This window comes from Notolabrus celidotus, chromosome 19, assembly GCF_009762535.1.
Source record: "Notolabrus celidotus isolate fNotCel1 chromosome 19, fNotCel1.pri, whole genome shotgun sequence".
NCBI lineage: Eukaryota > Metazoa > Chordata > Actinopteri > Labriformes > Labridae > Notolabrus > Notolabrus celidotus.
The window spans coordinates 16,267,307-16,290,393 of record NC_048290.1 but is presented as its reverse complement, the minus strand read 5'-3'; the positions used below and the strand labels follow the sequence as shown (position 1 = coordinate 16,290,393).

At 41.2% G+C, this 23,087-nt stretch overlaps 1 protein-coding gene across 2 annotated transcripts; it reads left to right on the top strand.

Annotated features, from left to right (window-relative positions):
• The first annotated feature begins 318 nt into the window (after positions 1 to 318).
• Positions 319 to 22,021, top strand: st8sia3 (ST8 alpha-N-acetyl-neuraminide alpha-2,8-sialyltransferase 3). Of its 2 annotated transcripts, XM_034709002.1 has the most exons (5): positions 863 to 1,150; positions 5,800 to 5,829; positions 8,015 to 8,134; positions 9,942 to 10,499; positions 15,313 to 22,019. In XM_034709002.1, exons 1-5 carry the CDS (start codon positions 894 to 896, stop codon positions 15,593 to 15,595), a joined length of 1,248 nt encoding a protein of 415 aa, XP_034564893.1. In that variant the 5' UTR covers positions 863 to 893; the 3' UTR covers positions 15,596 to 22,019. The 2 variants fall into 2 exon arrangements, with proteins under 2 accessions (XP_034564892.1, XP_034564893.1); XM_034709001.1 differs by lacking the exon at positions 5,800 to 5,829 and having other exon boundaries at positions 319 to 1,150; positions 15,313 to 22,021.
• The last annotated feature ends 1,066 nt before the right edge of the window (positions 22,022 to 23,087 follow it).

The following is a 23,087-nucleotide window of genomic DNA, read 5'->3' as shown; positions in this document are numbered from 1 at the left end:
GAAAACCGGGCCCTACTGTGATTATGGATGTTAAATGTAAAATATTAACTGGCCAGTAAAGCAGGAAGGGGCCCAAAGAAATACTCGTGCATGGTGCCCATACTGTTGTGCAACATCCCCATTGTCACCACAGTTATTTCATCAAAACACTTTATTTATTTTGAATAAGTAGAAGATGTTTGTTTTCAGACTGGTGCTTGTCAAGTCTGCAGGTATCTTCTCTCAGGACGCAGAGCTCCGCCTCGGATGCTGCTGCTGTTTATCTGATTACCTCGATACAAGAGCTGCGTCTCCTTAAAGCGACAAACCGGTTTAATTAATCAGACAGCCGGGAGAAGAAGAGGAGGAGGAGGAGGAGGAGGAGGAGAGAGAGAAGCAGAGGATGCAGATGAAGAGAGGGAGCAGCAGCCTCCAGCAGCCACCATCTTTTCCCTGCTGGACGTCTCCGCTTCATTTCACCGCCTCCAGGTTCTGATACCGGCTGTGATCTCACTCTGCATGCCTGCAGAAAAACCGAAGAGCCTCCCCCCCTTCTCCCCCCGCCTCCGCTCTCCATCCTACCATACATGAACTGTCGATGCGTCACGCCTGTGCTTCCTGCGCCTGTTCTTCCGCAGATGCGTCGCTGCCTCCTTAGCTCATATTTAGCCTATCATACGAATCCGGATCGGCCTTCTCCTCACTCCTGCACATCACTTGGACTCTGCTGCCTTCAGAACATCTGTTAAAGCGTCATTGATTCCGCGGTTGCAGCATGTCCGGCCTCTTGCGTCTCTGCCGCCCGTGCGTCTTCCCTGCCGCGGCGCCGCATCTGCTCCCCCTCTCCATATGGACTCTGAAATCTGCGTGAAGCGCGCGTCATTTTTCGCGTCTACGCCCTCGCTCTGCTGCGGATGCGGTGCACCTGGGTGCTCGCTGTCTCCTCCTCGTCCTGGCCCGTCTCTGATCCTTTGGTCCGGGGGGGCTGGTGCCCGCAGAGAGGCAGGATGGTGCGTATAGCCAGCGCGCTGGGGCTTGTAATGTTCAGCGTGGCGCTGCTCATCCTGTCGCTCATCAGCTACGTGTCCATCAAGAAGGACTTCCTGCTCAGCACCCCCAGATACGGACCAAATGGAGGATCCAGGTTGTCCATGTTCCACGCGGGGTTTCGGTGAGTGCAGGCCGGGATGCAGAGCTGCAGACAGCTGCTGCTGAGTGTGGGTGTGCATCACATCAGCTGAGGGTTATATTTATAGTCACTCCAGGTGCAGTCTGTATGCTGACAGGGTAGAATCAGAGACGATGCAGTGTTTATGTGCTTTCCAATACAGCTTCTCTTGATGTTTATGTTCTGAATGATTCTATATTACTCATGAATGATGCTTCTGATTGTTGTTTTTATATTTTCCCTGAATTCACTTAAAAAAAAACACAAATACATGAAGGGAATCTTCGGAAACATGAAGCTGGTGTAGGAGTTGCTCTGGTCAGACTCAGATGAAGGCCTCTGCTGTCTGAGGCCTGACACCTCTCAGACTGTGAGGCTGTGGTTTCATACAGCATTTATCATCCACATCATTTGGTTTATCACTGCAGGAGTATTTACATCTCTATGCAACTATTAATCATTTATGCAATGAAGGGTGAGGAACACAGGATCAATCCCTGTTCACTCCGGGTCTGTTTGTTGGTTTAACCTGAGGAAACACAGTTATGCTAGCATACAGTGATTCAAACTTCATGCAGCCCTCAGGATGAATCTGACTCAGAGCTTTCAGACAGACGCTGCTGACAGATATGAATCAGAGCTGACATTAAAGTCATCATAACCTTACAACAAAAATAGCATAGCACAGTGAGAGTTAGGATGGCTGTTGACCTCTGTTAGCCTCCAGTATTTATGCTAAGCTAAATCAGCCAGCTGCAGCAGATACATATAGATCTACTGGCACTAATACGTAGAATGCTACATCTCCTAACTTAAGTTCCCAGCTCTAATGTATATTCTCTTTCACATGCATTCTTGTAAAATTCCTTGAAATTTGCAGGACATTGGCCCCCAGAATTTCCCATAGTTGCAGGACAAAACGCCAAAAGCATGCTGCATGAAAGGCACCGTGTAATGTTAACAACATGATGGCGGACAAAAGGAGTTTTTCAACCGGAGGAACTTTACCCTGGAACTACGTGCGTTTCGACCGGTAGACCCAGGATCTACTTTTAGTTCAGGGGTAGATAATCTAGATAATCGATAGTGTGTTTCACTTGATTTAGCAGCTTGTAACAATAGTCTTCTCTCAGCCAACCGCGAATGTGTTTCTCCCCGTGTTAAGGTTTTAAAAGTGACGCTGTAAACTGGAGACCTTCAGCTCAATGTGTCAGTGTTCGTGGAGTTTACACAGCTGTTGAAACACAGAGGGAGTTCCTTGGAATGCAAACTAGTTTAGTTTTTAATAAGATTTCAAAATATCCTCATCAGATATTTAATGATCGTCTAAAGACGTTTATGAGGGATGCATCCGGCTCAAAGTCTCCAGTTAACAGGGTTACTGTTTAAACCGAAACACCGGCCGATCTCTGCCACAACTTTTTGAGTTAAAAAGGATTTTAAAGCCGTGTTGAAACGTCTTTGCTACTCGCGTTTATCTCCTCTCAAGTGTTGATTCAGTGAATCCATCTGTGATGAAATATAGCACCATCTAAAACAGCGCCAGCTGAGTCTCTTCATGCTAACAGGCTAACTGTTGTGTTGCTCATAATTATACCTGCCTGTCCGTCTGCTTCTATGGTGTCATCTGTGATGAATGGCATTCGTCTTTGTTTTACTGCCCTCTACTGGTCCGGTGGTGTAGTACATTTACTATTTTTTTCTCCATACGGCCTGATTTGCACAATCTACCCGGGACTTCAGCCCGGGTAGCCCAGGTTGAAATGCAGACAACAATGGGGGGCACAGGAACCTTTTAGTTCAGGGGAAAGTAGGTCTGGCGGCTAAAAGACCCCGGAACTCTTGGCCGAAATGCACCTAAAGCCATGTATACCAATGCTACATGTGAGCAGACAAATGTGCTGAAATCTTAAAAATCATTCCCCCTTCTTCAACCTTGAATGTTTTCAACCTGTTTGATGTCACTGTTTTGGTTTTGCACAGTTCACGTTTTCTTGAGGTTAATAGTTTTTACCAAGGGGCAGGAACAAGTCTTGTTAAATTTGTTGTTGCACCTGCAGGTCATCACAAAAGTATGTCAAATTTCCAGGAGTTGTGCACATGTGAGAATACATCTTAATACTACTGTTTTGGACACCTCCTCTTCCTCACGCTCATGCACCTCCTCTAAGTACCGCTTTAGCATCAGAAGTAACACCACAACTAATCCAACAGTTACTGCAGCTTCACCTCTCTGGCTACCACCATGGCTACTGGTTTCCCACTGTTGATATGTTTCTTAATGCTAATAGCGGACGGCTACATACATCTGCTGTTACCTTCAGTATTAAGCTTTCTTTCCAACATGAATAGTAAATATATTCAGGTTGGTACATTCAGTCTCTCGCCTCAGTATCAGAGGACAATAATTTGTTATATTTTAATAAGAAGACAGCTTTGCCCTCATGAACTAGTTTAAAAGAAGACCACTGACTGAGAAAACACAAAGACTATGTCTGTGTGTTTCTCAGTCAGTGTATCAGCTGGAAGCAAAATAAAGTATCTGCCACTAAATCCCACAGCTGTGAACCAGATCAGCTCGTCCACTCACAGCTCTTATGTCTCTCTTCAAGTCAATTTATCGACGTATTCCTTCAGAGTTATTTAACGCACATTGAAAGGTTTAGGGAGTAAACGTTTACACTTCTGTGGCACTGAGAAACATACATGTATTGATTGCCATTGGGATATAAAGATCATTTTAACCAGTATAAGAAAAAGTGTATCTAAATCTGACTACTAACCCCAGCTTTAAGTAGCTCAAAGTGAAATGCTGACAACCCAGTGTTCGTCCAAACCAAATGTGACCAAACCAGGCCCGACCCATTTGGCATCCACCCTCCAGTGCCTCAGGAACGGTGGTGAATTTGTGAAATATTTTATACCTGACTGAACCTCTTCGACTGAATCAGTTTCCAGTCCTAACATCACGTCTGCTGGCATGAGGCGAGACACTTCTGAAGACGCTTGAGTCTGGCCTCTGCAGTTCAGCTTCATGGAAAATCATTCTGTAAATCTCTGTTGTCCGACACGTCCTGCCAGGTGTTAGTGTGAAGCTGAAACAGCCTCCTTCTGATGGAGGTTCTGGAGGCCAGCGAGCCGTCCTTGGCTCTGATTTACTGTGTGAGAGCTGCATTCATTTTCAACCTGCCTGTAATCATTTTCCTCCTCGCCCTGCTGTCACCTCAGGCCAAGGTTGTGCTCAGAGTGAGTTAGATGTGAAGGAGAGAAGCGTTTTGAAGAGAAAGCACTCTGATGGTGGACAGCTGTGACAGTGGGATGAGAGTTTCTCTTCAGGAACATAAAGTGAGCTTGTTTCAGTTGTGCAGCTTGCAAAAGAAGAAAGCATTCAGCCACCTGATGGTTTGCTCTCTGGAAGAACTCCAGGTTATAAGAAACTGAGATTATCACCAGAGTGATCACATGATCTCTGCATCCGTCCCTTGGAGCCACCATATGGCCAAATTTCCACTGAGCCCTGATGGTCAGATTTCCATCACTGTGGTGTGTTGGCTCTGCACACTGCAGAGTCTATTTTGGTGAACAGCAAAAGGTTTGATTTTGCAAACGCTTGAAATGGGGTCACGGTATTTTAAAACCTACTCATTTCTGGAGCTAGAGTTTGAACAGGTACAAAGGTTTTGGACTTGCTCCAACATGTTGCATCAGCTGTCAGCAATCAGATGGACTGTAACGCCCAAATTCCACCAGATCTGTGTCCGGTCCGTCTCCGATCCGTTACAGCATCGGATCTGATCGGTTTCTATTCTAGTCAATGTGTTAACTTACACTGGATCTGTTCCGTTGCGTTCCGGCTCTGTCTCTGATCCAGCAGGATGGAGCCCTCTGGATCAGATTCACAAGACTTCTATTTGTGCCGGATGCCGGAGCACAATGCATCAATCTCAACAGAGCAGATGGAGCGGGACAGGAAGTCAGGCACCAAAACAAAATGAAAACATCCGGTTAATTTTCAGAATAAAACACTCTGTGTTATCACCAGATCGTATTTCACTTAACTACAACAACAAACCGTCATGATGAGCGGAGCCAGGCCTGGAGTCAACAGGTCAGAGGTTTTCAGAGGACCAGAAAGACAACATGGATGAGGAGAGGAAGAGGAGAATCCTTGATTCAGTGATTACAGCGGGTAAACCTCGGTCACATAACTCAAGCTGTTTGGCAGTCCTGCTCAGTGCTGCGTTCTGAAAATGTAGCCAGTGGGTGTTGACGGACGAGAGAGCACGGAGCCGGACTGTAGCGGATTGGAGACGGGCTGGACACAGATCTGGTAGAAGTGAGATGTAAATTGACCCATCTGTAGCTGTTGATAGCCTAGCTTCTGAACTGCTCTACTGCTGGTTCTCATCAAAGGGGCTGAGCTGAGTGTGACCCCCTGTGTTGACAATACCTCATTCAACCTCACCTAAAAGAATGAACGTCTGTTGATTTTGTGTTTTGATAATGATGTCATGATGTATTGGAAAAGCACATAAACTCTGCATGCCTCATCTTGATAAGGTCTACTTCATGTCTTTTAGGGTCACTAGTAATGGTTAAGATAAGTGAGTGAGTTCATGTTTTCATTGTGTTTCACGTTCCTCTTCCTGCAGCGAGAGGCCGCCTCGCAAACCTGACCTGAGGTGAATACAAGTGATGACGTTTCAACTACAAACTTTCTTTCCTTTTGCATTTCTTTACTGTTTTGTTTCTGGTATGAAGGTTTGAGCTTCACCTGTTCTTTTCTCTTTCTAGCAATGAAACCAAACAGCTTGCTCTGTTCTGTTGATCATTTGCTGCTTTTAACTCTTTGTTTCACGTTTGTAGCAGCAGAATATTTGGTGGACCTCGTAAATCCACCTGCAGTCTCTGCTTCAGCTGTTTTTTTTGGCAATCTGGGTCCATGACTCTAAATTTCCTCTGACACCTTTAAGATGGTGAAGTGTTGGATTGGAAGTGGCATGCATAACAAATAGTGAATACCAGGAGTTTAAAACACATTTCACAACAAACAAAGTCACATTATGTCATAGTTTCACCAGATATATCCAACAAAGACTCTTGGAGTGATAGAAAAGTTAAGTCTAAGTTTCTCTCCTTGATACTAAGTTGTAGCATCGACATATTTGGGAAATAAAGAAATAGAACTGAGCCACTAAAGCCCACATGGTCATTTTTACAATCTTAATCTTAGTTATTATCTTCTGCATGCAAGATAATAACGTGTTTGCGCACTGGCTTTCAGGATCAGCATGAGAAAGCAAGAGAACTACTTTATTTGCACGTCTGACTGAAGCTGAGAAGTCTTCTTGTGATATTTGAACTTGAGCTTCTTTAAATGAGTGCTTCTTTCATGCTGATCTGTCGAGCTGCACCTCTCTGACTGAGCCTTACAAAATCTGCAGATGCTGCAACAACAGAATAAAGCTGCTGGAGGTCTGACTGCCATCAGATCCAGGTCAAACAGTATGAACCCACCTCTCTCAGGCTGGCCGGACTTCTCAGAGGTGGGGTTTAACATCCAGGACAGTTATGAGACATGTGAAGGATCAGTTTCTACATTTCATGATCAGATCTCTGTCTCTGTCTGAACTGTCCTGATGTAGTAAACTTCACTGAGTTGGTTTAAAATACTATTTGACCAGTTGTGTCTGCCATAGCAGAGTCGTGACCTGAAACCTTGACATTTGGATGTTTAGTCAAAGCAGGAAGTTAATGTTTAAGGTCTGATTTTTCTTGCCTGTGTTTTATTTGGACACATTATAAGGCCCTGTATATTGTTGCAGCCATGGGACGGGTGTAATTGCTGCAACGTAATCCTTAAGGGGCACCTGAGGCATGTCAAATTAAGCCCATTTTGGTTTCTGCAAGGCTCACATGGCTGCACACAAACATTTAGAGTAAAGAAAACATATAGTACATTACAAATGTCGAGGTTTCCCTGCTAAAATTAACGCATATAGAGAAGCTAACAAAGGAGAGAAGCGTGTTACATGGTAATCTCCTGGTTAACCCTTGTTTTTGTTTACTCAGATGTGTGATAGGAAGAGTTGAGGCTTCTTGCACTGCAAAACAAGTGTTCATCTTATCCAGTACATTGATATCCTGCATCTTAAAATGAGATCAAAATTTGAAAACGTGTTCCTTTCATTGTCTTTCTCACACAGTTTAAATGAAATTCACTTAACAAGGCACCATTTCATAACAGGGATAGTTTTGAAGCCATCTTCAGAGTGAAAGATAGAAAGAACAAAGTTTCACTTCACTTAAAGTAACAAGTTAGTGATTAAAAACTTGCTACGATGGACAGAGTTTCTTTAACAGTAAACGGGAGGTGTGTTTGAGTCTTTCTGTGACTGCTGCTGGTTCCCTGCAGAGACAAAACATTTACATGTTTGCTGAATGGCTCCTTAAATACTTTCATATTTTAGCTTTGAGAGGAGGAATAAAACAAGACAAATTGTTCAAAATCGTGAGGGTTGAAATTATTACATATACAATAAGATATATTGTCAGTGTTCTGTTTCTATACGGTTCTTTTTGTAGTCCTGGACATCATCAACAAAAAACAAACATTTTCATTGAAACAGAACAATTAAGCTTCTTTCAAATGATGGATTTACTGTACTTGCATAGAAAAATAAACATTTGAAAGAAGTGAAATTTCATCTTGAATCAGGTGCAGATTTTTAAATTAAAAAAATTCCAGAGCTGAACATTTCCTCCAAACATTTTGAAGTGCAAGTGGATGAAGCCGAACTTCTCCTGACATGTGCAGACCGGGCTAACGTCCATGTTTCTATCTCCTCCTCTTCCTCGTCTGTGTAGCTCCCAGCTGGCGATGAAGTATCTGGATGCAGCTTTCAGCCCTCTGACCAACTCTCTGAGCGAGGACCTACAGAACTCCTCCAAATGGAGATTCAACAGTACTGCTTTCGTGAAGCTCAAGTAGGTGACACACACAAACATACCTGAAGCATCTCTGTCTTTCCTTAGCATCTTTTAGTTAGTCCTGAAAGCTCATCATACTTTTAGTGTTTATAGAAGCAAGGGGCTGATCACTGACCCGAGTATTTTTCATTTTTATGATCCATTTTTAATTCAAACTTCAAGGCAGCTTAAAGAACACCAGGTCAGGTCCAGGTCTATCCCAGCTGAGAAGCACACATGTAATTTTCGTGCAGCCAGTTGAACTTATCTTTACTCTCAGGTTTGCGCTCTGCTCCTCCATCATGCACAAACATTAATCTGTTTACTAATCCAGTTTAATGCATATTGAGAATTAAATACATCTGAGTCATCATGATTACTGTTTATGAAGGGTTTACATGCAGAGCTGATATTTATTGTGTTTAAGGTTCATCAGATCTGTTTTGGATGAGGGCTAAGCCTCTCACAGGATTTACCTTTCCCATTATTACAATGACATTTTGTTGAGGCCAATTCGCCAACTGTTGAGACTGAATTATACAGCAAGCGGAACCCATGGAAAACAGAAACAGTGTGGATTTGTAGCTTTCCAATGACTGCCTTTCATGATGAGAATTGCAGGAAGTGAACACTTTTGGTGTTTCTTACATAATAGAAACTCCCAGAGTGTTTTGTAGTTTTGATATCCTTGCCTTTCTTAAGCCTGATTTGTACTTCTGCATTGACTGTAGCTTCACCGTAGTGGTAGATGCCATCATAAGCACTACATACAGTACATACATCAGAGGGGTTGTGTTACTCTGCAGTACTCTGCCAAAATGCTAGTTGAGAGTGCAATTTCCATGCTAGTCATACCGTCAGTTTCCGTTCCAGCTACAATCTCTGCACAGGAAACTATGACGACTTTGAACGTATTATGCCAGCATGTTAAGTTGGACTTAGAGCTGATGAATGTAGAACAGACTTCAGGGGAGATGGAAAGTACAGCCGCTATACGGCAGATGTAAAGTGATTCTAGAAATGTTGTAAATTCAGGAAATACGATACTACCCAGCGGACCAATCACAGGGATTGCATTCTGTAACATTTTGACGCTTAGTTACATTTCTGAGGAGGTACTCGACGCAGAAGTCTAAACTAGGCCTTACGTTGAAAGGTTCATTGTGTTTTCTTAGTCCCATTTAAAGTCTGGTTTATACTTCTGTGTTTACTTTACGCCTTTGCTACGTTAAAGAGGCTGACTATGAAGTTGCGTCATACTTTTGCATTGGATTATCCACGTCGCCTTGCAATACTCTGCTCAAACACTAGATGGCAGTGCAATGTCTAAGCAAGCTATATCTTCAGTTTCTGGTACAGTTATGTTCTCTGTATCTGCAGAGGAAACTATGGAGACTCTGAGCATATTATCCGAAGAGTTGAAGTTGCAATTATTGCATAAGAAGAAAAGAGAGGAGACGTTATTTACGGCCGATGTACAGCGATTCTGGGAATACATTGCTACCCAGTAGACCAATCACAGGACTTGCAGTCTGCAACATTTTGGCACGTAGTTACATTTTTGAGGAGGTGCATGTCAGACTACAGGTGTAGGCACATGGCTACATGGACCTAAGGTGGCGGCTACAGCATAGAGTCAACGCAGAAGTATAAACCAGGCTTGACACCATTACACTGTGGTATGCTGCAGTTTTTCAAATACCGGCCCATTTGATTGTAATGTGGATCGTCCCACAATGTGAAATGGATGGCAGCCATGAATACTTGGTGAGCAGTAACATTTGAGATGCACACATGAACAGAAATGTCTTTGTTCTTTTTACAGAACGGAGATCTCTCAGTACATCGACATCCCTCACAACTTCTCACTAACAAGAGACTCGGTCCGAATTGGACAGCTGATGCATTACGACTACTCCAGCCACAAGTATGTATTCTCCATCGGGGAGAACTTCCGCTCACTTCTTCCTGAGGTCTCGCCGATCGTCAACAAACACTACAATAGCTGCGCCGTGATCGGTAACAGCGGCATCCTCACCGGCTCTCGCTGCGGCCCTCAGATCGAGAAGTTTGATTTCGTCTTTCGCTGCAACTTTGCTCCGACTGAGGTTTTTAAGAAGGACGTTGGGAGGCGGACAAACATGACAACCTTTAATCCCAGTATCCTGGAGAAATACTACAACAATTTACTGACTGTGCAGGACAGGAACAACTTCTTCCTGAGCCTGAAGAGGCTGGACGGGGCCATCCTGTGGATCCCGGCGTTCTTCTTCCACACGTCGGCCACAGTGACGAGGACGCTGGTCGACTTTTTCGTGGAACATCGAGGTCAGCTGAAGGTCCAGCTGGCCTGGCCTGGAAACATCATGCAGTATATCAACAAGTAAGACACTCAGTCATCATTATCATCATTACAGTATTTTCAAATTTGGGCACTCTTGTTATATATTCTAAGGTCTTAACACCAAGTTTGTAATTGTTCATGGAGTTTATTTAGCAGTCAAAACATGGTTTTAAATCCATGTTTGTCATGAGTTTGTCAGACAGTCCACAGAGTGCGTGCTGGGCTGTAGTCTGGTTTCCCCTCACCGGATCGTAATAATGGAACATGTCAGATATTTGCAAGGAAAATCTGGCAAGATAATTTTCAGGGCCATCGAAACAAGGAGGCTTTGCTTGTTTGTGTTGCAAGGGGGGAATTCTCTTTTTTCTATTCTGCTAAAAAAGGGTCGACTCTTAGTTTTCTGGATTTACTTGTGAAGTGAAGTGAGTGGATTTCCCAATTCTGGATGTGGTCTGGCATTCTGCTGCCACATTAACTCATGGTTTGCTGTGGAAGGGATAATGTATGATTAGCAGGTGGCTACTAACTTAAGATACAAACAGGTTGTCAAAAAACATTGATTAAAAGATTATTTTATTGATCTAAAATTATTTATGTTCACAGTTTTTAAAATAGTCCCAGTGATTCCAGCCAGTTATCGTTCCATCGCGATGGATTGTTATCTGCTTATTGCAATGGATTTAACATGAAACTGTCCTCATTCAACTCTGTTCAAGGGATTGATTTGACATGATGTGTGATCAGTTTGCCTCTGGTGTTGCTCATGTTAGTGAAAGTTAATAACTGTTGTCAAGGGGGTTTTGACCAATCAGAATCAAGCATCTTTCACAGCCAGAAGATCACTTAGAAAGCCGGGTAATGAATCCAGATAAGATGTTCAGACTCATTGCATTTTTCAACTTATGAACAAAAACCATGAGAAGTTCAAAGCAGTGTCAGTAGGATGGTGAACGCCGTCTCTCTGCATATGTAGGAACACGTTAGTCTGTCCGCCTCCTTCTCTCTATCTTTATTTATTTATCTCTGTTTCAAATCTGCTGCTGCGTCTCTTCCCTGCATGTGGAAAGTAGCGTGTGGCTGTATGGTATTGAGCTGTGCCCCAAATGGCAAGAAGAGATTTAAGCTCCAAAGCCGGATTATAAGGAAACAGCTATTTAGTGAAAGGTATGGCACAGAGCTGTAACAGTGTGTGTGGAGAGGGATTTAAGTCTGGTGCTTAGTGTTGTAGCAGCAGAATAGGCCGCTCGTACAGTAGCCTAATCTTCACCAATCCCATTAAAACTACCTGCTCTGGAAGAATTATCAGGTTTAAGCAGCTCAGGTGGCTTTCAGCACCTCGAGGACGCTGGAAATGCTTTTGTTGAGGCTGGTTGGTGTTATCTCGTACGTGACTGAAAGAAACGAGCAGCAGGGATCAAATCTGGATTCAGGTCTCTGTAAAGTCATACCTTCATTTATGTCAGTCAAAAGTTTGGACACACCTTCTCATCCAATGGTTTGTATTTATTTTAATTATTTTCAACATAATAGATTAATACTGAAGACATTAAAACTATGAAATGATCTGGTTTTGCCATAATATGGATTACAACAGTAGTCAAATAGGGCTATCCATTGTGTACTAACCCTACCTCTGAACAACACAACTGATGGTCTCAAACACATTAAGAAGGCGAGTCATTCTACAAATGAACTCTTGACAAGGCTCATGTTCATTAGAAACCATTCCAGGAGACCACTTCATGAAGCAGACTGAGAGAATACCCAGAGTGTGCAAAGCTGTCATGAAGGAAAAAGGGGGCTACTTTACAGAATCTAAAATCTAAAACATATTCTACTTTGTTTAACACTTGTTTGTTCATTAAATAATTCCATTTATGTTCTTTCATAGTTTTGATGCCTTTAGTATTAATCTACAGTGTTTAAAATAATTATAATAAATACAAAACATTGAATGAGAAGGTGTTTACAAACTTTTGACTGGTAGTGTACATGTACTCTTCGAACAAACAGATGAATATATTCAGTTTTTTCATGAACTAAGTTTCTACATTATTTGTCTGAGCAGGTTTCTTTTACATTAGTTTCATAGAAAGACCAGGACCCAGATGCAGACTAAACTGAATTTTTAAAAGAACAAAAATGTCAAAAAGTCTAAATAAAAAAAATTCTTAGGTCTCAAATATCAAAGATACCGTTCCAAATAAAAAGCCATTGAAAACACAGGAGGGGAAAATCCAAAACTGACACAGAAGGGAGGAAACACAGAGACTGATCAGACACAGGTGTGACACAACACAGGTGAAGCTCATGGGTGCAATCAAAGTGGAGGGAAACACACAGGGGCCGGAGGTAAAACTAAACCAGACACATATGGAACAAGAACTTAAAAATGAAACAGGAAAAACAATCAAGATACAAAACAAAGAAAAAACTAAACTTGGTAACATGCAACTTTATGGTCAACACTTAGGGCCCGATCTATTAAAGGTTTGCGTGTATAAAAACACGTGCAAACTTGATAGCGCGTGCAAAGCTGACGTACTAACCGGGAGCACCGAGGATTGCGTCTTTCAAATGAGCAAAATAGCACTCGCAAATCATTTAGCGTGTTTGCCTTCATGAATATGCAGAATACATGTAGATCATCAGAACGCAAAATACTGGGAGGAGGAGATGCAAATGTAATCATTTAGCACACGCAATGTGATTTATCAAAACTGAAGCAGATAGCGCGCGCTGTATTTGCGTCTATATTTAGCACGTTTGAAAGGCAGGTGCAAACTGGCACAGCGTTACGCACACATGGCTGCGGTCACTGTAAAGCTCATCATAACATCGCTTTACAACATGCCCGCAAAAGCCGGGCTTACAAGCATTACTACATGTTTTAGTCAATCAAACCAAGAGAACAAAATAATAATAATAAAACAACACAAATTCAAAGCAGTACAGCACCACGGATAGCAACCGCATCATTCTGACACCCACTTTAACTTTTTCCACTAATGAGAGCACAGTAAGTCACTGTATCAACAGCTATAAAGTTTAGTAAAATTGGCACAGCGGCCAACATGTTCACATACAATCAAAAAATCAATATGAAGTACTCGGCCTACTCACCACTGTTTGGATGAGCCTTAAGCTCCGCGGACTTGTCCACGATGCACTGTATGTCCATTTTCTTTGATCTGTCATTCTCAATAGATAACATGGCATGTCCACTCAGTCTATTCTGTCCCATCGTGCTCATCAAGGGGTTTTTAGTTAGTTTTAATGTGAATGAGCGCTCACTGAGCTGCGCCAGGCAGCTCTGCGTAACTCCTCATCTCGTGCTTGCAGCAGTGTGTTGGGGCGAATTGACTCAAATAAGTTCCCAGTTCCATTTAAGCTGGTGAATCTTTGGGACAGTTGCTGGATGATGATATCAGGCATTAAAAACGTTCACCCGAAAGTTGCTCCCTGGGACAGTGAGGCGACTGTCTTCATCCAAGTGACGCCTAACTTTTCTAGAGCAAGAGTGGCAGACTAAGCCTCATCAAATCGCTCTCTAAACTCCATCAAAACACTGATTGCGTTTTGGAGTAGAGCAGATGTGTTTATTTCATTGGCAGATCTTCTGTTTTTTCTCACATCATTCACCTTTTCACAGATGGCCTCCCAAATCGCGTTTCTAACGCTGAGATGTCTCTACTGGAGTTCACCGATGTGTTTATTTCCCTCCTCCACTAAAACCTCCAACTCCATGTCTTCAAACTTAATTTATCGCTTAAGACCACTCTGTCCTCTCAAACTCTCCATGGTGACAGTCGATAGCGCACGCAAAATCCTCATTAAAATAGGGCGGTCCGCACCACTTTTGCACTCGTTATCATTTGCGCACGCAGTCTTAGTAGATCACCCGCAACTAGCCCAGAAATAGCACGTGCAAAATTATTATTTGCACACGCAAATTAGCGCTCGTTATTTGGGATCTTAGTAGATCAGGCCCTTAGACGCAGATGCTCTCATGAGGTATAAAGCACAGTCTATTAAGGTGCTTTAAGTGGCTGTGAACCTTTAGTGAAGACCATGCCATTTTCACATGACTGCACGAGTGTTGTTTTAAAAAATGTGATTGGTTTGCATCGTTGAAACACACACAGAGACATATCAAAACAACAAGAGAGGTTAAATCTGTAGATGATCCTGACAATGCTCCGCTACACTTGGTGATTCCTGCAAAGGTTTAGAAGCTAGGATGCAGAGACCAGATGCAGATGACTTGCCTGAGATAACATTAATAATACATTGAAGAATAATGACTCTAAGCACATTTTTGGGGTTACATAATTGTGAAAATGTGAACAAGAATATAAACTGTATTAACACACAGTCACCCTAAGGTTAATGGGTGCAATAAGGTGACAGAGTGGTGGTTGAAAGTGAGTTTTATTCAAAGTTACATCAAGAAAAAAGTGAGATGAAAAGAATAATATAAACTAAAACAGTCCTGCAGAAGCGTCAATGCTTGAACTCTTATAGCTTGAACTTCATGTGCCATTTCTACAGTTTTGTATTCATCAGTTAATCAGTCACTCTCTTAAACTTGTTACAGGTTTTAACTAACAACAAAATAATAAAACAATAAGACAGGAGGAGGAGGCCTTTTTTGTCACTTTTTTAAGCGTTGAAAAAGTCATTTTAACCTTGATTCCTGAATAGAAGAGCTGACTGAGCGGCAGAGTTGACATTTCACGGTTCACTCGTTGAACTCAGATGTTGTAGCTCTTTTTAAATCTCTTAGACTCAAAGTAATTTGAAAGTTTAAGCTTCCTCTGATATTAAATTGTCCATATCCCTTACTCAACAGCTACTGGAAAACCAAACAGCTCTCCCCAAAGCGCCTGAGCACCGGCATCCTGATGTACACGCTGGCGTCCTCCATGTGCAACCAGATCCACCTGTACGGCTTCTGGCCCTTCGGCTGGGACCCCAACACCGGGAAGGAGCTGCCGTACCACTACTACGACAAGAGGGGCACCAAGTTCACCACCAAATGGCAGGAGTCCCACCAGCTGCCCGCAGAGTTCAAACTGCTCTACAAGCTGCACATGGACGGAGTACTGAAGCTCTCCCTCTCGCACTGCGCTTAGGCCTCAAACTGCAGCAAGTACATCGCTTCTTCAAACTCCTCTGAGGCACTTCAGCAGGCCAAGCAAGGAAGGATTCATGAGGTTCAGCCAAGAGTGAAATCTCAAAGGGGGAGTTTGGACAAAGGGTTCCTTGCTGAATCCTGTGCTCGAGACAAACTGTTTGTACAAATCGCAACAAATCCAGAATGAAGAGTCTTTTTATTTCTGTGGCTCAAGATTTTAAAAAGGAAGGAGACTTTGGGGGGTTGTATTCTGGAAGTAGTGATCAAAACTGGACTGGCAGTGTTGCTCTTCAGCATAATATTCAACTTTAACTTGTTTAATGGTCATCAGTGGTCTCGTCACTCTTGGCACCATAGCTACAAAACAGCAGATTTAAATCAAGTCTATGTTCAGAGCGACGTGAAGGAGGCGTCTCGTGGTGCAGACATCGTGTTGATGCAGCACAGAGCAAAAAAAGTTGAACCTAGCTCAAGGTTTGCTGCATACCAGTGCAATATTATTCAGCGAAGATTTAACGAATCCCATCTCAGGCTGTCAGATACCATGCCAACTTTTGAAGCACAAGGTCGCTTCTATTTTGAGTTCTGTCTCTTTCCTTTCCAAGATGTGGTCGATGTGAGACGGTTGGTTTGGTTTGGGCAAAAAGAAAGAGACTTGGTATGAATTGCAACATTTTTCTTGACTTGAACCCCTCTTTGGTGAATTTCCTGAGTTGGTTGACTCGTCCATCACTTCAGCTACAATAAGCTGACTTTACCCGACTACATGGCCTGGTTTCCTTCATGCAGGGCAACCAGAGCATTTCAGTCTTTGAAATCGTCTGAATGGGTACCCAGTGGAAGCAGTTGTGTTGCTAATGGGCACAACAGAATGATGGTGGACCATAAAGAAGAGCCCATCCTGCTCGTGCATCACCGGGATACCTTCGAAATCCTGTCTCAAAGTATTATTTGCAGTTTTAGTTTCTGCTTTGCCTTCATAGTCATGTTGTGTTCACTCAAACTAAACTTTCTGGAGCGTCCAACTCTGTCACTTTTACTTGAAGCAACAAACAACCACCAACAAAGACCCTGTCATCTTCTTTTATGCAGCGCAGCTTCTGTCCCTAATGTTTTTATTCATTACTTCACTTCAGTGGAAGAGTTACCCAAACATTTCTTACGCTGGGCTCAGACTGCACAACGTTTTTCCCTTGAAATGGTCAAAGGAAAACAAAGAGGTTCTACCCGTGAGTTGGCTGAGAGATGAGTAGGGTCAGAATTTAAATCCCAAACAAATCCTTTCGCAACCTGGTTGATAGACAGTGTTAAAGATGCCAAATTAAATGGAAAGGTCCAAAAAGAGTGGTAGTCCGGGTCAAAAATTGCGGAACAGGCCTTGAAACAGACACTAAACATCTGGTGTGATATTAGAACACATTGGTAGGTGTAGGATAACTCAAAAATACCTTATAGCTTTTTTATGATTTAAAATTTAGTGTTTTTTAAAGATAGTTACATCATGACGTCATCCTCTAACCCCATATTGGTAACCATTAAGTTTGAGAAGGCGTCATTGCGTCTATAGCTGAACAAGATGCTGCACAACTTGTCCTCCTCTACAGTGAATAAAACCAGGGACTGTTGTTCCCTACATTCATGTTCATTCCCATCAGGATTGAGCCTGAATCTCAGTATGAATTTGGAAAGGCATGTATAAGGAAGGAGATGGACATGGATGGAAATTTAAAAAAGAAAGTAGTCGCTGGATTCATTTTCTGAGGCTTTGGCTTAATTTAAGTCACAGCTCTGCAATATTCATCAAAATAAAGCCATGAAACTATAGTTTTAGCAGGAATCATAATGTCCCTCCATTTACAAAAGGTCCCAGTCAAAACTGAATTCATTGAGTCCACATTATTGAAGTTATTTGCTAAATATTGTTGACCTCTTCCCTCTACACGCAGGCTGCAGACTGCCCACCGGTGGTGTTTCCGTTTATCACTTTCTTGCATTGAAAGAGGAGGCATTAATAGTTGCGCGGTGAAAGCAGGGTTATTAGGCTTATCTTTAGTAGTAGTTTTGTTTAACTCTGTCTTTATCACTCAGGGAAGCTCAGTCTGTCGTTAAGGAGGCTAGAGGTGAGCTGGCAGTGGCAGATGAAAGCCTGGTATGGCAACTAGTTATACCGTGTAGTTTTCATCCATTTAAGATGTAAAGCCATCTCATGTTTCATATAATTTTGACTTAGCATCGACCAACACCCTTGTAGAAATTCTTGGTTAGAAGTCACACCACTTCCTGTTTGCTATCTGAATACAGTTGCAGATAATGACGTCTCTGCACACCCGTAGTCCCCACACAATACTCATTACTGGGTGTTTCTGTGTGGTCTGATTAAGCTGTAATGTCCTGTGAAAAATTCAAGCCAATGCAGGAGTGTATACTACTGCAGTTCCTCCAGAGTCCACTTGAGGCTGCCTCCAAAAGCCATGAAGTCCTGTATTAAAATGCCCAACTTTTCCACAGAAATTAACATGTTCTGAGTCTGGTTCAACAAATGGTTTTGCTCAGTGTTGCGCATTTCATTATTTGTACAAACTGTGGAGGGTTTGACTTTTGTAACACACCTTGTAAGATAAAATAAAGGCTAAGAAGTTGCACATAAATTAGCAAAATTAGGGGCATGGCTGAGTTGCCTGACTGACGAAAAGTTAGATGGCAACCACCATCATTCGGCTTCAAAACCCTTCTCACAGACGTTACATCCGTGTTTTATACAGTCTGTGAATCTGATTCCAGTGTAAGACATCTTGATAGTATACCATCCATCCATTAACCACGTATCCCTCTTAAGAGTTGCAGGACGGCCTGGATTTCATTTGATAGTGGCCTCTCGCAAATGTTTATCTTTTGGTCCTACCAGTAACAGTCTTGTCAACTTTGGCATGGACGAATAATCGCTTTAACTTCTGAGACTTGTGTATTTGCCATTTCTGGATTTCAAGATCCCCCACAAAAAAAGGGATGAGCGCAAAGTTAAGATTAACCATAGGTAGTCAAAGTATTTAAGTTAACGTTACAAATTTGTCCGATTGGTTACCCAGAGTTCACAACAGTAATTCTTAAAGCAGCCTGACATGCAGGGTTTTGCAGGTTTTGCAGATATCTAACATCAGCTTTTATTTTCAAACTTACTTTGCAACTGAATTTACATATCGTTTTGCCTTTTCTTATCATGATGGCAGGAGCAGACATAAAATATAACGCTTCAAAATGCGACATGTTGACATATTGTTACCTTATCATGTTTTTAGATCTCATATTAAGTATAAATAAGCTTCATTCTCATATCATTGGAGTCATATTTGTGTCGAACAGATGAATGTAAGTCTGATATTCGCTCTCCTTTTAACTCGGGTTTGGTCTTCACCAATTCCTGAGAAAAGTATCTGCCAAATGTTTCACTTTTGTCACCAGCAAGTTGCTAACTGTGTATCTGCTGTGTGGTGTTGGGGCCAGTATTGTGTTGAAATAGTAGGTAAGTGTGTTAACTTGAATGGGGGTCGAAATAGTGTTTCAGAAAAGACATTTACAACAGGAAATACCGGCACAGTTAGAATCTGTTAGAGCGCAATACTGAATTCAGTTCATGAGAGACGTTGGACTTCGCAAAAAACAGACTGTGCTGTTACCTGTTTCTTTTTTAAATACCACTAAATACACAATAAAACTAACACCACAAGAAACGTAAGGGCTGTTTCAGACTGGCAGTGTGTTGGCTACATGATGGCTGCATTGCCTAGCGGCTCAAGCTCTTGCCGTCATGGCACTCACAGAGACTCTGGAAGTATTACCCTACTCTACATTTCATGCTCATTTCAGGTCAATAAACTGTTTTGGTCAAGAGCCATGCATAGCTGATGGTAAAAATAAGCACGCTCTCTTCTGTTAAAGTGTAAATGTCGCCCTCCTGCAGCCGCCACGCACCGCTAACACCCCCAGTGTGAAGACAGGAAACAGTGGATGCACCACGAATGAAAGTCTGTCCCACACTGTTCTCAAAAATATAAAGCAAATATATTAAATATACATTCTCTTTTTTAAAGGAAGGAGCCCTACTTTAGATAACTTATAACAGTCAGCTGGAACTATGCAACTTATCAGGAAGATTCACTTTGAGCATGTCTGCTGCCGTTTCTTTGTAATGTTGCTGTTATCGTGATAGATTTTTTCCCCGTGTTATTCTTTGTATTGATGTGAAAATTGGTGTAAGAATTTAGCCTTATTGTCCCGTTATAAATCATCTAAGCTAGTTGTACCATCCACATACTTCAAAATCAACTCCTAAATCTGTTGCTCAACTTGAGACTCGGGCCATACAACAGCCACAATCCAAAGTTTTATTGTTATGTTGTTCTGGATTTAATTTATTATTGTTTCTGGTTTCTGAAGAAATTGATTGGAATTTGTTTTGGCTGACAAAAAATATCCTAACGTCTATCTAATATATAAAAAGGGTCCAGGATAATGAGTGCAAATTATTGCTGCTGGATTAGGAGGCAACTGTATTAGAAACTTTGGTCTCCTCCACTACATTTTTCCACCATGCTTTAAAAGGGGCACACTATGTACTGCACTACTACCATGTTCTGTAGGGTGGAAATTTTACCTCACATATCCTTCAAAATCCAAAATAATTATTGGGTTTTCAGACCTTAAATTTAAAACTTTCACTAAAGAGTAAATCTACAGTTTAAATCTAAGGTTCTGAACTGGTAGGACCTGAACAGTTGTGGCAATTTCCCTTTAAATGTTGGGGTTATCCACCCGAAGGTAGGTTTGGGTCCTGGTTGTCTAAGGAGGTGATAGTGAGTCCTGAGTTTGGACCAGTTTAGAACTAGTGCTCTAAAACTGGTTGCAAACTCACTTGCAGAATTATATCTTTAAATGTTATATGGGAAACCAAATGAGCAACACCCAAATGCAGGCAAATATTTCAAAATGACTCCCAATCTTCACCATTAAGGCCTGTTTATGACACAACACAACTTAAAACTAAGATGGTAAAAGGAAAAAGGCAATATTTCATCACAGCCATGATTTTTCAGAAAATTTCGTTCAAAAATGAATGTGTTTTGTTGCAGCCGTTAAAATTTATTTATTCAGCTACCTTAATTTCTTATCAAACAACTACATGTACCCTTGGATAAAATAATGTTGACTTAAAGTAGGTTCTGTTAGTTAACGTTTTCTTACAGTTCAAGGAAAAACAACCAGTTAAATGTAAACTCATGTTAATTTGGTAACATAAATAATGGCCCAGTTGGCCTTCCATACCCTCATTGTTCATTGGTATTTAGAGGTGTAGATGAATGGTTACAGTTTTAAGAGCCAGATTTATGGTTGTATTGTCCGTCTTTTGTGCTCTAGGAGACGTTTGTGTGTTATAAGGTGTTTTTTTTATGTCTATTAAGGAAGTGTCATTTGTATTTGAATAATTTTACAGATTTCAGATGCTGAGTAACACCCACCGTGTTTTTGTCTACACATTCTCCTCAAGGAAACCATGTTATCAAATGTAGACTGAAAGTAGGATGGTGGTTGTTGTTGTTAAATCAACACTTTTACAAAAGGTTATTATTATTATTAACAGTATTACATTGTTTTTATAATTCATTAAAAGCTCTGTTAAACCACCAAGCCTTTACAAAACGTGAATTTCTTACATGAAGTTGAAACACAACTTCAGTGTAATAAATTCACGACTGCACGCACATTTATCTTACGTATCAGTGAGAGTTATCATATTTTAAATGTGCTTTTTTTTATTAAGATCATTCTCTTTCAGTGTTTTTTTTCATATATCTGCTGCGACGTGTTATGAGACCACAAACGGGGAAGAAACTGAGACTTTTATTGTATCTTCAGCTAAAGTTCAGCTGTTTCTCTGCCTCTTTTTTTGATCTGTAGTCTGTTACAGTTTTATTTAACATGATATATCTAGAACTTGAAATGTGTTACTTTCAGGACTTTGACTTAAAGATTGTTGGCATTTAGGTTTAATAGTAACAATAATAATCATAATAATAGTGATATTGTTATTTTTGACATAAGCACATGACAAGAGCTAATAGGATGTAATTGTAATTTTCTTCTTTTGTTATTTTTGTTGTATAAAGTATCAGTGAGGTCAAATATTTTAAGAATGTATTTTTTTGCATTTTGAATGAAACTGAACGAGACTGGCTCCATAAACAATAATAACCCTTTAGAGATCACTGTACGAGGGGGAGTATATACTAAAACCACATTAATATATCATGCACAATATGCTGTAGAATAACAAATATGTTTTATTCATTCAATACTTGAAGAGAAATATATCTACTCTGTATTTATTTCAACATTTAGTCATTAAAATGAATGAAGTGATCAATTTGACAACGTGGACTCTGTCCTGATTTTGAAGACTGCTCGTGTTCTTTATAACAATCTGTCATGCACACACACTCACACACACTCACACACACTCACAGTTACTGGTATGCAAACAGAGAAGATATCAGCAGCCGGCAGGTCGATACTTTGCTCCCCCGGTTTTTAGAGACCTCCGGGGTCAGAGGTCAGGGAGCGTCCTCTGAAGCTGCGAGGTGACTCAGAAGAATCAGAAAAAAATTATTCAGCCACCAGTGAAGGAAAATTAAATCTTAGTTGCTTCTCCATTTTTGTTTTCCATATTTTCTTTTCTTTCTTCACCAAAGCAACAAACACATTTTATTTTTTCTGCAGGAGTCAAAATGTAACATGTGGAGAACACTCAGTTACCGTTAAAATCTTCTGCACCCAATGAGTCTGACTTTTTTAATCAAGATTAATTATTCAGGTGCAAAAAACTTCATCCTCTTTTCTTTGTTAATAGCTGAATAAAACTAATTGAATGAAGTAATTTAAAATAATAAATGCAATCAACTAAAATAAAGGAGGGACTTAAAAAAATTGGTTTATTCAGATTGAAGGCAAATCAGATTTTTAAACCAAATAGGCCCGTTTTAAAAATTTAAATTGATCCATTATGATCAGAATGATGATATAAAATAGAAGGACAAATGCTCATTAATTACATTAAAATATATATACTATTTTTTAATTTTATAAATATTGTATGTATCATGTTTAATAGCAGAAGTCTTGATTTTTGTGAAGTTGTATTTTATTGAGCAGCAGAAGAATCAACGGTCACGGGGATGTAGGTCAGCGTGCATGTAAATGAGCGAGGTCAGATGGCGTGCGCCGGGGGCCGCCGACCTCTGACCTCTGCCTTTTAGCCTTGTTGCGTCAAGACAGCAGATGCTAACAAAAGAAAACCTGCAGGAGTCAACAGCTGGATTTAAACAGGCCTCTGTAATCTCTGGGATTAGGATTCATTTTCATTTGAATGAAGCAATTTGTTAACTTTTATATCAGCTAAGAACTTAAATAAACGCTTTGTTACCAAATTAAATCATTTA